At 39.0% G+C, this 14,732-nt stretch overlaps 1 protein-coding gene across 3 annotated transcripts in view; it reads left to right on the top strand.

The window, feature by feature from the left end:
- Positions 1-14,732, top strand: part of DPYD (dihydropyrimidine dehydrogenase) — a 375,517-nt gene that overhangs the window by 321,747 nt on the left and 39,038 nt on the right. For all 3 annotated transcript variants that reach the window (XM_026057686.1, XM_026057684.1, XM_026057685.1), the window contains one exon: positions 3,965-4,144. In XM_026057686.1, the coding sequence (XP_025913471.1) occupies positions 3,965-4,144 (180 nt within the window). The remainder of the gene's footprint in view (positions 1-3,964; positions 4,145-14,732) is intronic.

Below are 14,732 nucleotides of genomic sequence, written 5' to 3' on the forward strand. Positions count from 1 at the left end.
AGCAGGCACTGTGTCTTTTAGGACCTCAGACGTGTCCATATACATTAAAATTGTAACCTACAATTAAAACTTACACTAAACAGTTTTATATCTCAGAATATTAAGAGTGCAATATTGTTGATTGTATATAGTGTGCTGGCCTGTTTGTCTCTTTTGGGATGTGGGGGGACAGTTGTGGAAGTGGAGCAAGGGATCTGGTGGAAAAGGGGGAGGTCAGGTGTTAAAAATGGAATTGTAACCATTACACTGCCAAGGCAGTAGCATAGTCAGGCAATACAGTAAAGTCAAGCTTGTGCAATATTCTCTGCCTGTATAGAAGTGTAATGTGAATAATGTTAACTTTATAAACAGGAAAAAAAGAGAGTCATTCTCTTCTAGCACAAATTCTAGTTCAAAGGTAGAGACAAATTCCAACGTTGTGGACAACTGACAACTTCATTGTCATCTTGACCTCACTGTACATCCCATAGATTGCTCACAGGGCCTGTTTTTCATCTTCCAGTGAAGGAAAAGCTACTTTCTACTTAAGTGTTTCAGGTGAAAGCTTGGGTCAGTGCAACTGTTGAATGTTAATTCACTGATGTAATTGATTCACCTAGATTATGTAAGACCAAAGGGTATTAAACAGAAGCTGTCTCTGGCATGTGAGGTCCCAGTACCACTGCTTGCCAGAAGTGCCAATATATCAAATGAGGAGCTGCTCTGCACTTGCTCTGTTTCTTATACTCTTGTATAAGCAGCTTCTACTGGCCACAGACTTCTGGTCTTGTCCAATACGACCATTCAGGTACATTCAGTTATGAACTGTATTCTTGCTTAGGCTTTTGTTTTGGTATCTGAAGGAAAGCAGATTTTGCTGTGTTTGACCTGTAAAAGCATGATGCTGAGGAAGGCAGCTGAGGTTTGTGCTGCTTCTCCAGTGGGTGTGCAAGACAGTGACAACAGCTGTTRAAGTAGCACCCTGCTCACATTTATCTTCTGCTGAGGTGGTTTAATAAGACATTAAATGCAAGGTGGTAGCAATCAGTGGTAGTTCCCGTTTTAAATCTCACCACAGCTGGATTGTTCTTCCCTTCACGCCTGTAAAATAAGATACCAACAGAAGACAGTATTCAACATGCAGCTTTGTAAGGGGTGGAAAGCATGTCTGTTCCCAGGGCAGCTGGCAGGAGTGAAGTGGAGGGGGCATTAATGATGTGTGGTGACATGTTGGTTCAGTTGTCCTGTGATTTTTCCAGAAGTGTGAGTTTGACTCTCACCTGGTCTATTGCTCTGCCGCTTCTCTTGTGCTGAAAAGAGAGCACAATGTCATTTAAACTGGTGATTTACAGGCAAGCAGGTATGATGCTAAAAACCTCCCTCTGTGGTGTAGAAATTGTCATGGCTGATGGGACACAAGGACCTTTTACCTTGACTTTGTTCAGCCCCTTCTAAAAGGCAGAAAAGTCTTACATTGATTTGTGGAAGATCCTGTAAGGCTAAAATCCAAATGTGGCTGTCTGATATGTATAAGATAAGTTTCTAAGTTCAGTATGCTTTCAAATTTGCTGAAAACATGGCAGAACTATTTTTGTGGGTTTCTATGTATTAATGTTTGAATCTCTTATGTTCTAAGACAGACCTGTGAAAATAAGCACCTGGTTTTCTCACAGTGAAATTATTGAAAGTCATGCTTGTAGGTAATTATCTGCAACATTGGGCACTGTAGTCATAAGGCTCCTACAGAAGAAGAGAATTGTCTTAAACCACTTGCTGATTCTGTTTCTAAGTTTTTCCATTTCAGATAGTGATTTTCTTAGTATTTTTCTTAAGTACTGTGATTTACATTCTTTTTAAAAAAATGCATTTTGCCTTCAGTTCTGGAACCTACTTGAGTTCCCAGGGAAGCCAAGGAGTGAAATACACATAGAGCTGGGATTTGATCCTTGTGAGTCTTAGTGTGATATCATCTTCTGCACATTGTTGTATTATTGCAGTTCATAACACTGCACCATAAGATGGAAAACAGTAAAAGCCTCTTTATTTATAAGGTTATTACAGGTATCCTCCAGTGTATCTCATGTGTATACATCCTGTCAAAATATTCTAGGATTTTGACAACAGCACCTGAACTTGTTTCAAGTGATATGACATGGCTTTTAACTGGTTTTTTTTTTTACAGGTTTTATATTTTTTTAAGAGTAGTTAATAAAAGTGTTACCTATGCACTAAAAAATATATAGAATGCCTTTGTGAACAAAGAGATTTAAATAAGCATCAGTTGAGTTTTGTAGTTAAATAACCTGTAAAGGAAATTATGATGATGTTCTCTATAATTGTTCTGGGGAAGAAAAAAGTCTTGAAGTCTATGGAAAGCATAACAGACCTGATTAATGCCCACACTGCTTCTCCAGAGAAACAGATTTTGTGTTATGTAAATGTGCTGCATAGAAAATGTTCTTGTATGTATTTTGTAGTTAGTCCTTAGTTTTCCTTTGTATAGCTGTAGTGTATGGTATTTTACAAAGTAAAGTGTACCTTTCTTTAAAATTGAGACTTGTATTATCATTTCTGAAATGTGCAAAACAATTACATATTTCCTGGATTTTTTTTAAGTGCTGATATCAATTATGATTTATGAGGTGTGTTTTCGTGCCCAAGGAGTGTGTATGTGTTTGTGCACATGCACATATTTATGTTCTGAAATAGGTAGCTTTTTCATTCTTGTGTTCATAATGTGTGTATGGAAATGCAGGTATTATAAGGAGCATTACTGTTTTTAGTTTTTAGAATAAAAGCTATATCAGAAGCTGAAAACACTGACACATCTGGAGTTTCAGAGCATTTCCAGGGACTGACAATTGATGATACACAACCAACCCTCCACCAGTTACGGGTGGATGATTAGGGGTTACATAATGAGAAAGTGTTCAGAGAACAGTGAAGGATTATTTGTTCACAAGTTGTCAGTTTGGTTGGGGCCCTGTGTGGGTTTAAATTTGGGTTGATGTCCACAAGGTGGTCTGGCAAAATCAGTATTAGCAGCTAGGACAGTCTCTGCTGTCAGTAGTTCTACACCTACACGGTAAGCTCTGCAAAACAGGGATTATTGCTTTATGCATTTATAGAGCTATAGTGCTATCTATGTTCATAAAGTACCTAAACCAAAGTGGCCTGGCCTCTCAATATCACTGAACAACAAATGACGATTGCTAGGGGAGGATCATTCTTGTTCTGTTCATGACAATGCTCACCCATGCTCAGCTGTATCCAGTGACAGGGCAAGAGACTATGGGCACAAATTGAAATACAAGAAAACCCGTTTAAATATAAGAAAAAACTTTTTTACTGTAATGGTGAACAGTGGAACAGGTTGCCTAGAGAATTTGTGGAGTCTCCATCTTTGGAGATATTTAAAACCCAACTGGATACAGTCCTGGGCAACCTGCTGTAGCTGACCCTGCTGGAGCAGGGGAGTTGGACTAGATGATCTCCAGAGGTCCCTTCCAACCTCAACCATTCTGTGATTTGCTTGACTGGGGCCTAATGGGATATACCAGTGCTTCCCTAACAGAGCAGGCTTGGGAATACCAAGTGTCTGCACRAAGGCAATTGTCTGAGCATGGCTGGTGTTTTGCCAGCCTGCTAGTTATACTTGGCACCTGGGTCCTGGAAGGCAAACAGTAGTCATCACACTTGAGGCTGAGCTTGCAGGCTTGCTTTTGTATGATCTTCAAGTCTGGTCTAAGGGCCACGATTAGGAAGCCTAGGCGTAACTGCTGTTATTAAGTCCTTATTTTCCTGAACTGCCCTGAGGGCTATCATGACATAGGATCTAGCAGCCAATTAGCATCCTGAATTCTTGTAGTTCTTTCCTAATAAAGTTGCAGGAAAGTTCAGCTGGACGTCAGTAAGCCTAAAGAGCTTGCTAACTCCATGTGCTCCTCTGTGAGAATGTTGCTGATAAATGGACTTAATTTTATAGGTGTGCAGTGCAATCCAGAATCAAGATTTCACTGTTATTGATGACTACTGCACTGGACTGAGAGCCCTCCTTTACTTGAAAAGTATTGAGGAACTTAAAGACTGGAATGGACAGAGTCCTGCTACCATACAGCATCAGAAAGGAAAACCAGTACCTAAAATTGCTGATCTGATGGGAAAGGTATGTTGTTTCATTGCCACCTCTGTATAATACCTCTATGTCTTGGCTTTGAATGTAATTCCTTAACTATCGTATTGCAGTTTCTCGTAATTACCTTGGTTAAGCACTGTAGTTATCAAAATTAGTCACCAAGTCTTTTTTCCTTCTGGGTATTAACAAATATCTGAGGGCAACTTAAGAAGAAATACTAGCAATTGCTTGATACCAAATTACCTTTTTATACTTTTTAGTATAAATATGAGCTTTCCACTTTATTTGTAATGGCATGTCTTTAAAAAGAATGCAGTATGTAAAATTATAAATGCACTGGAACAAGTTCTGGTACTATTTGTTTTAATGGGACTTGCATTGATTCACATTGATATTAATATTGTGCCAGACGCTCCAGGATGTTCTAGCCATGATGCAACATTCTGGAGATATAAAGCCTCTCAGCACTGGATCTGACCAGCTGAGACAGCTTCTGGCACAGGTGAGCTGTTAGTTGGAACACTAGATCAAGTAGGAGTGGTCCTACGATCATCGCATCCGAGCATCTCATGGTCTTTCATGTATGTTGACTTGCAAACCCTCTGCAAAGCAGGGATGTTCCAGATGAGGAACAGTGACATTGAATAACTTGCTATATTCTACAAGCTTATTTAAATCTAGGGAGCCTGTGGTGGAATAGGAATGTAAACATTGATCTCTCTAAAATCGTAAACTCTGGACCATCTGTCCACTGTGCTCCAGTAGTTCCCTGCCACGCAAACCCTTTGGAGATTTTTGCCAGATGCAGTAGATGCCAGCAGCCCCAATACTGTTCATCGTTGCACCAGAGCACCTGCTGATCCACACCAAGGAGCTGGGAGGTGTAACTGGCTTCCTACTGATGCCCTGCTGCCTACTGCTCTAAGCAAAATATCTGCACAGCAGGGAGTCTGAGCTTTTGTTTCTAGTCACTAGAGTGGATCACTTTGAAGACTGATTTCACTTATACATCTTGCCTATTGATTATCCTTCTAAAAATCTGATATAACACTGTTGAAAATGTTGTAAAAAGCGAAGAATTACAAAAGAATAGGATCTGCAGTGTTAGACGCCTCCAATCTCTGCTTATTATTGCTGATGACTGGAGTTGGATTTAGTAAGAGATTAGAGACTCCTGTATTGTTGTTGTTCTCTATGGAGCTCTGAAAATTATTACATTATCTTTCAGGTGAAAAGACAATCCCGTTCCTAAAGCTCTGAATAATACGCTGCTTAAAAATAAAATAAGATATAACCAGTTTCATTTTCATCTACTTATGCTAAGCAGTTAAACCAGGCTCAAAGTGTTATATCGAAACTTCCTTTCTTTAGCACCTGTAGAAATAAACATGGCATTTACAGTTCATATAACAGAATTTTTCTGCAATTCTTCCTTAAAGCTGCATTCGGTGTTCTATCTTTGTATTACCTTTGTATTTTACTAAACAGACAACCTTTGTCAGAAGATGTTTCTCATGTCCTTTTGAATGAGAAAAAAATTACAATTCTTAATCTTTTCAGCTTGTCACTACATCAATAATTAACTTTAAAAAGGTTGTGTGAAAAGATGTTTTAAGGAGGCGTTTAATAATTCAAAGGAATCTTAACTTGAAACAGGTCACATGAGAAACAAAGCCCTGTGTAATATAGTCTGGCTGGCTCCGTTAGATATTTAAAAGGAACAAGACATACAGAATATAACTGATTGTGTATTTGATTGCCCTTAACACAGAATTATGTCACTGGATCATTGCTACTAGATGATGAGATATGAAGTTAACCAGGCTGCACCATTGATAAGGTAGTGATACATTTTAGGTCTAAGCTCAGGATGACTATGTGTCCAGGAATGAACCTAAAAGGGAAAAGGAAGAAAAATAATACAACATGGGTAAAAGGAAATACCATGATAAATGATTCTACTAGAGGCAATCAAATACAAAGGCTTGATATCATTAATATTTATAATATCATAATTAGCAAGACTGCGCCTAAGCAGTGTTATTAGTGTAACTAATTATGTTATCATAAACTAAGTTAGCAATATTATAGGAATCAGTATTCTTACCTTCATAAATTATTATCAGTATTGGATTTCATGTACTTGTGCCTACCAAATTCAGTTAAGTACTGAAGGTTCATCTGGATTCAAATACAAGTATCTAATATACTTGGCAGCAAGTCATAAAGCACTCATATGATTCTCCAAAATAAATTCACTGAAAAAACATATCCTCAGTCTCTGTTTCGAAAGGAGAAGGTAGCCTACTGATGTGATGTATACATTCTTATTGATACAAGTAATGCATAAGAATGTGTACATTATACATGGACAAAAATGCGATAGCTGAAATCCTGCCTTCCAGTTCTGAAAATTTGCAAGGAACAGTCCAAGTTTGTCTTGATATTGCTGTGAGATGAAATGCAGTTTCTTCAGTAAGACCCTGTAAGAAGCTAAACAGCAAATACTGATGAAGTTTTGCATTTCAAGAAATGTGAAGATGCTAATTTCAAAGTGACATATTTTGGTGCAGTAAATATAGAAATGGAATGATTATCCTCAGTTTTGTAAGTGACAAAATTCCTATTGATTTTTATATGGATTCATAGGGATAAAAAGTTCAGAGTACTGACAAATTAATGGAAAGCAACTGAGAGATAAGAATAATTTTCAACTGCATCAAGAACCACTTGCCTTATGATTGCATATAAATTCATTAAATCTTTCCCAGTCCTTGATATATTACAGTGTTAGGACTGATCCTATACCCAGCTAAGTTTATTCATGATAGCATCTATTTTGATTAACAGTACAATTTTGAATATTAACTTCCATAATTATATATAGCAGTCCATTATCCTATTGGTAATTCATTTCCTGTGCTGGTTTCGGCATCAAGCAGATGGCCTACCAGGAGAGTGTTGCCATCAGATCCTGTAGTATTAGATGACCAGAGTAAAATGGAAGATAAGTACCACCTTCTAAATGGTACACATGACATCAAACTGAAGCTGTCTTGCCGTGCAGTAACCAGGTGAATGACAAACTGAACAGTTCTTCATTGTCAGTTGTTAAATGTATCACAGTAATTTCCTTCCTAAACAGAGAGAATACTAAAACTACTGTGTTAAACATAAATAGTGTGATATGATAAACACTTTCAGAGCAAGCTTATATCTACTTTTGCCTGAAAAAGAGAATCCTGTTGATCAGTATCTGCTCGTGCTTCTACATAAATGAACCTAATACTTTCATCTGATAATTTATATTCCTTAACAGATGAGAAGCATTATGGCACAGGGAAATATTTTAGAAACTTAAGTGCTATTTTGATGTTTTTCAGCATTGCAGAATGTGCTTTTTGGTGTATAGACCCTAAATTTATTATCTTTGAGACAGCCAGTAGATGTTTTCTGTCTTTTCAAWAATACTAGCTTTTTTCCCTTTAACAAATGCAGTGGTTACTACTGGAGCCTATACTTGCCGTTATCCAAGATGTGACCTTTAATACTTCAGTACCTTTAATATCAGTGAGATTTCCCCTTAGAAATGGTAACTTCAGTCACAGATTCCAGTCATTGGGTGGTACTATCTTCCATACCTCCACCAATTTTATTCATTCTTTATTGTAGTTATAGCTTTATCCATAACCACTTTAAAGGAAGTCCTAGCATAGATGCTGCATCAGGCTCACAGAGATGGACAAAGCCAGTCTTCTTAGCTCCCTTCCTCATTCCTTTTCTGATGGCTTATTTGGGATTTTTTTCTGTGGGAGGACCTGACATTTGAAGCCTTGACACAAATGACTGTCATTAAAATCACCTCTGAATCACCTTTCCATTAAATGCATGAAATAAATCTTCTCGGCTTGTCTCAGCTATAATCTTAGATTGCAAATATAGACACTGAGATGAGAGAATGGCAAGGTAATGATGACACCACACTGCTTTCTCACTAAATCCCTCAAGGAAGAGCTTTTGTAAAAGCACACTTACCTCAGCATGAATTTAGGACTGAGGTCTAGTGCATGATGCAATCAGGCAGACAGTTAAGATGTACAGCATGCTCTTACAACCTAAAGTTATTATGATCGCTGCATAAGAGTGAGAACACAGTTAAGTATGCTTATAAGCCAAAATTAACATAACTGTGTTTTAAAATAATGTTCCTGAGTTTCTCAGGCAGATATATGACCATGAGCGATAAAGAAAAGTGTATTCTCATCCAGTATCTAGACAAGGTACAGTATTCCCCATAGGTGCAATTTGATCTGCTGTGTGTAGTCGCTGTCTTATCCTGTCCGTTTATTACAGGAATCTTTCATTAGTTGCTCACTGATCTTACTCCAGAGAGCTGAAGTAATTAYGTCCAAAAAATACGCTGGTGTCAGCTGGTGGTAAGAGAAGTGGTATAGTAGGTTTCTTTACAGAACTTCCACCTAATGTAGTCTATAAAAATCATACTTAACACAGTGACCTACATACATCCAGTTAGCTAAACATTAATAATAAGACAGTGTATTCAGTTGACAGGTATGGGTTCATAGGAAGAAATAAATATGTAAGGATATTTCATACTGTGCTTTCAGCACCAGAAGTTTTGCAAAAAACAACTTTTGTTTGATCATCTCTAAAGGTTGGAAAGTAATTATTTGAGTGTCTTGAATTCATCAGTGTCCAAAAAGCAAAACAAACTGGTTTTCATAGCTAATCCTCCTGAACTATTAGGACTGTGCTCTAATGAAAATATTAAGACCATATCTGAGAAAAACACATCTATAGTAGGTGTTTTGCCCCAGCAGGCAGATGCTCTGAATATTGAAAACTCCATCTGGTGTATGGACTTCATTGAAAATTCTTGTCACCTTATGTTTAGCAAACTACCTGTTTTGTTCTCTGAATGCATGGACTTCCCATTAAAACTAAAATATGCACTTCCTTCAAATGTAGTTACTAAAAGTTGAGTCTTCTGATCAGTACAAACTTTCTGAACTCTAACTTGATAGCAGTCAAATCTAAATCGCCTTTTATATGGCAGAGAGAAAAAAAATTAGAAAACTGTGGAGATTTCATCCAATATATTGAACAAGCTCCTCTATTAAATAAATAAATAAAATCTGAACTCCCAGCCATGCAATAATGCTATGTAACTCATGCATCAAGTTTTGGTTGCATTCAGATTTTTCAAGGCTTCTGATTGACTTCATTGAGCAGAGGTTTCCACCCCTCATGTTTGAAAGTGCTTCCTGTAAACTATTGCTTGGGAAGAAAAGTCTGTCCAATATGGTAAAGACTGTCCCCTTGTTTCCATCACTGCACAGAGGAGACAGAACTAACAGTATCCCTGGCCATGCTCTGAAATACAGACCACCACATGAGGTGGTGTTCAGAGACTGCAATAAAAAATAACCCAGAGGTGGCTGTGAATGTTGGTGAAAAAACCTTTTTCCCCCTGTTCCCATGACTAATTCTGAAGAAAAGTCAGAGGGGAACAACCGAATTTTGAGGCTGTTTGATCCCTGTTCACGTTAGCCAGGCCTTGCACCAGAAATATAGCTCTCAGCCAGGCAGAGCCGCCTGAGCATAAGGCAGTCACTGATCAAGAAGAGCTCTTGTTTTAGGATACTGCAGGGACTCTGCATCGGCACATTCAGGAACTGTTGCCATATATGGTTAAAATAAAGCTAAAATAAATAAAATAAATAAACAAAGCTCTGCTGCAGTATGTCTGAAGCAGCATCTCAATCAGCTGAAAACATTAGTCCTTTTGTCCCGTTGACCCCGCTCTGTCCTTCCCTCCTCCCCAAGGCAGTGGAGGGTCTCCCCAGGCAGGGCGCGGGGAGCCCGAGGGTGCCCCTGCAGAGTGCTGCTGGCAGCAATCCGGGCAAAAGCTGGACCTGCGCAGCAGCGCCGAGCACGGTATGCTCACCAGGCTTGCTGCCATCAATGAACCTCCCAGCATTTGCAAGTCAGAAGCAATTATGAGCAATCCCTGGCCTAACTACTTTGTAAAAGAAGTACCTCRCTAACATTATTTTTTCCTCCTAACTGGTCTATTATGGAAGTTTATGTTGTGATTATCTACAGCGCTGCTTCTTACTGAAACCGCAGGTTGTTATATAAAATGTGTCTTCCCTGACGGCGAAGCCATTTGCAGTAGAAATGGATAAAACAAAAGGAACTAGGATTATTAAAGTGGATTTAAAGTGGTTTAATCTTTGTGGGGTTTATATGTACTGTATGCTGAATTTGCTTTAAGTGGTGAGTTTAAAGTTTGGAATTCACAGCCAGGAAATGTGGCCATTAAGAAACAATGTATTCATGTTAACCCCTTGACTGTGGCAGGTTTAGYGTGTTCACTGATGGCAATGGACATCAAGCCAGGAAAATCCAACTCCTGATGCAAAAGATTAAAAAAAATTCAGGCACTGCCAAAAATACATAATTCTTTTTTTGTACTCTGCAGTTTGTTTTACTTAGGAAACCGGCCTGGTCATACCCTGCAGCATGCATTCATTACAGTGATCTTTGACTGGCAGATGCAGAGTAATAAGATGCATATTTTAGTGCTTATTATAATACCCTGTCCAAAAACAACTTGACAAATTTGTGATTTCGACAGTATCTCATTTTGCTGGCTGCAGTGCTCTGTGATTGCCTGGTCCACGTGGCTTCCAGATTATGCATACCACCAATACTGCTCATTAAAATGGCCACAGTTCACCAGTTTCGGTAGCTTGGAACGAACTTGGAATGAATTATTATACAACAAAGAGGCTGCTGTCATGCAGAACAAAAGACAAGCAAAAGAGAGCTTTGGCTTAATGAGGCTAAGTGAGTGTCTCCCCTGCATCACCAGCTACTTGACGGCCTTTGAGCATGGATTTTTTTCTCCACAGGCCAAAACCTTTGGTCTATTATTTTGTGTTTATGCACCTTGAGGCTAATATACATTTTAATATGCTGCACATGGAGAAAAAAATCAGCCATTAGATTAGAACATGTGCACTCCCTGTTAAGTTAATGACAGCCGAACATAGAGATAAATTTAGGTTTTCATATTTAATTATAGCACAGCGCAGTACGTTTAGCAAGGATAAATTGCACTATTATTATGCTTCATTTTTTTTGACATCTTTTCATATTAACCATGCACACTTACCCCTACTTCCTCCCCAGTGTCACACATAATGTCTCTGTGCATCATCCTTCTCTAATACCATTAATTTTTTATTCTGTACAGTTGTATATGTATTGTTGTATTTGTTAACTTGCTAGTTGGATAAAACCATTCAGAACAGTCCATGGRTTAGGTGGTCTACATAAGCAATAAGAATAAAAATAAGGATAAATAAGGATTAAAAAAAATAAAAAGAATTGGCCTGCTTGGCCAGACATGGCTTCTCACACCTGTGATTCAAGCAGGGGTCTCAGCCCGTCTTCCCCGGCCGCGTCAGCGCAGTGCTTTCCAGCTGTGCCTGCGCAGTGGGAGCCCCTTTCCCAGAGCGCCAATTCCGAACAGGCAGAGAAATTGTACAGGAAAGTTTTCATTTATTCTGCTGAATTTCATAATTGGGTAATTCTAATATGGACAGTGATGGTGTTAAGACATTTGAGATTATGAAAAGTCTGTTCTGAAGAATTTAGCATTGTTCTAGTGTATAGGAACTAAAACAGAGCTAATGCTGCTAGGTGGCACATGCCATTCGTTGGGGCTTTGTACATATATTATCTCTGTTTGTCAAAGCCATTGCTCCAAGAATAGCATCAGGATGTAGGCCAGACCTTCGCCTTGTAGAAGACAATAAGAAATTAAAATGAGAGGCAAACTGGTGCACAATTCAGCCTTTACATGTCCTTATCAAGCTTTAATGGAAATGTTTGGCAGTTTCTGTGCTGCCATTGATTTGGTGATGATGCTGGACTATTTGTCACTACCCGAGAGAGCTTTCAGGTTTGCTTTCAGCTCTGGACTGAGCTATCCAGGTTGCTGTGCCTTCTGAAAAATGTGTTTGCGTGCTTTACAAAATTAAGGAAATACTGCTGTTTTCCAAAGTGGATTAGAGCAGGTAATAGCTCATAGGAAGAAGATTTTCCTACTCCTGCTGTGTGTATAAGCAAGTAGAATATATTATGCTACAGGCTTATTCCTAGATTATTCCTTATTGGATAGTTGTTTCATGACAAAAGACACTGTGGCTTGATGACCAGAGGGTCATGACAGGAATAATAATCACCATATGAAAGGGTGTCTGGATCTTGGTGAAAAAGCATTCCTCATCGCAATCAGTCAGCACTTGCTGGTGCAAGAATTTTCCTCAATGGCAGAGATCAGCTTTTTCATATTCATTGAGAGCAAATCAGTCTTCCTCTCTCTCTTCTCTCTCTGTCTCTCTGTCTTTCCCTCTCTCCCCCCCTCTCAAGCATTCAGTTCTGTACCAGCTTTCACTGCCAAAGAGATTTTTCTTTATCAGGTGAAGCTCACAAAGTTTTTGGATTTTTAGAATACTGCAGTTATTTGCAGGATTTGTAATAGTGGCGAAGCCTAATTCTTTGGCTTCTCACAGGATAAAGCCCCGGTCAGTAGTGACTGATGGCTAATTGTCGGCAGTTTAAGCACTAGCAAATGTGTCAGCAATTAATCTATGTGTGCAAAACTGTTCTCCCTGATTTTGTAAGTGCAGATTTTGATGCAAATTGCATCCGTGAAAGCAAGGTTGTGCCTTTCAAAATATAAGCTATAATTACTAGTCTGAGAACTGATGATATGAAATTCTTCCTCTAGAGTCTACCCCAGTGAGAGAACTCATTTATTAACAATATTGTGTGTTTCTAAGGAGTATTTCTAAACATCTTATTATTCATTAAGCACCAGTAAAATGCTTGATGTTAAACAAGATATACAAAAATGCAGGCTATATCCTACAGATATCCAGATGGCTTAGAAAAATCTATGCAATCAGAAATGTCTCTTATGTATCTACAGGTACATTTTGTTAGTAAAGCCTGCTTTTATTTATGTGTTCCTACTTTGTTTATGGTACTAGTCACAGATGTACTTACTGACGTGCATATAAAGACTTGGGTTCTTAGCCTCTGAAAGAAACACTGTCCTGTTAAACTTCTGATCTGAGAAAGCCTTCTCCTTAGATATCAAGGTGCTCCGTGGGGCACAGTGTTCAGTGTAAGGCAAGTGCAAAACAAGTTCTGTGGAACTGGTCATGGACAGAAGACTCAATAGTCATTCTCAGGCTAAAAAGCATTTTCTAAGAACAGTTTTATTCCTGAGTTACTTTTGAGAGGGATTTTATGACTTCTCAGTTAATTTTCTTGACTACAACATCTCTTAGTTGTCTTAGGAACAGATTTGGCCCTTAAGCAGAGCCCTAAGTGTAGTGACATGCACAGATGTCCCAGGAATCTAGAAGGATTGATTTATGAGGAGAGGCCAAAGAAGCTAAAACTCCTAAGTGTACATATGTCCTCTCTAAATGATGTGTAAACATGACAGGTGAAGAACTCAGTGATTTACAAATATTTGAAGTTTGTAATCAGCTGAGAGAGAGAGAGAGAAGTTTTACGATGTCAGGTGAGAATTCAGCCAAGACTGTTGAGTTGAATTGAAAAAAAGAAGGTGTTTGGGAAAAACAGCAGACAAATTATCCTGATTGTAAGGAAAGCCTTTCTGTAGAAACGATGAAGGTTTCATGCTGGGTTGTTGAGATGAGAGGGAGGGAGGACTTTTAAAATTGAATGGATGAACTCTAGGAAGAGTGCCGCTGGGAGAGCATTGGGGTTGCCAGGAGCATGTGCTGGCCTTGCAGCCTTCCCTGTGTGATTGCCGCAGTCGGGTGTGTTGCCCGTTCCAGCCTGCCGGCTGTGCGCTGCACGCTCTCCCACAAAGCCACTGCGTCCTAGCACGATGTTCACATAAGCTGCTGGAGCTAATCTAATAACAAGCAATTCAAATGTCTTTTTGCCTAAAGATTAAGATCATGATTTTGTCCTTTCCCCACCCCTTTTATTTTCAGTGCTATAACAAACCCTTGAAGATTTTTCTGTATTCTTCTGTAGTTTTGATCCAGCCGTATGGATGCCCGAGTTCCCACAGCTAGACTTTCTGAGATTTTAATGGACAAATGGATTAGAAAAGTCTTTCTGTTTCATTGTCCATTAGTCATACATTGGCACAGGGCAGCTGCCCCCGGTAGCTAGCACAAACCACCGGGCACACCATTTCTACAGGTGAGAGCTGGGAAAGGAGATTTCTGCACTTTGCTGACCTGTTCATACTGTACAGAATTCATTAAGGCCCTGGAACCATGTTTGGGTTGTTCCAGGGAGCAATTACAGCCAACCTGTAATCTGCTACTCGGGAACACATTGGGGCTCTGTAATAGTTTGAAAGGGCCTGGGAAGAATTTTATTGATTTCCTGGGATCTCATTCAGGCTGATTGCACTTGGGTACTCTGATGGCTGATGTTTAAGAACACCTACCCTAGCTATTATTAAGATGGTGAGTCTAATCCTCACCTAGTTGAGACCTTGTTTGTCCTTCGTTCAACTCAGCAGACAAGT

This window comes from Apteryx rowi, unplaced genomic scaffold (assembly GCF_003343035.1).
Source record: "Apteryx rowi isolate R43461 unplaced genomic scaffold, aptRow1 scaffold_14, whole genome shotgun sequence".
NCBI classification, from domain to species: domain Eukaryota; kingdom Metazoa; phylum Chordata; class Aves; order Apterygiformes; family Apterygidae; genus Apteryx; species Apteryx rowi.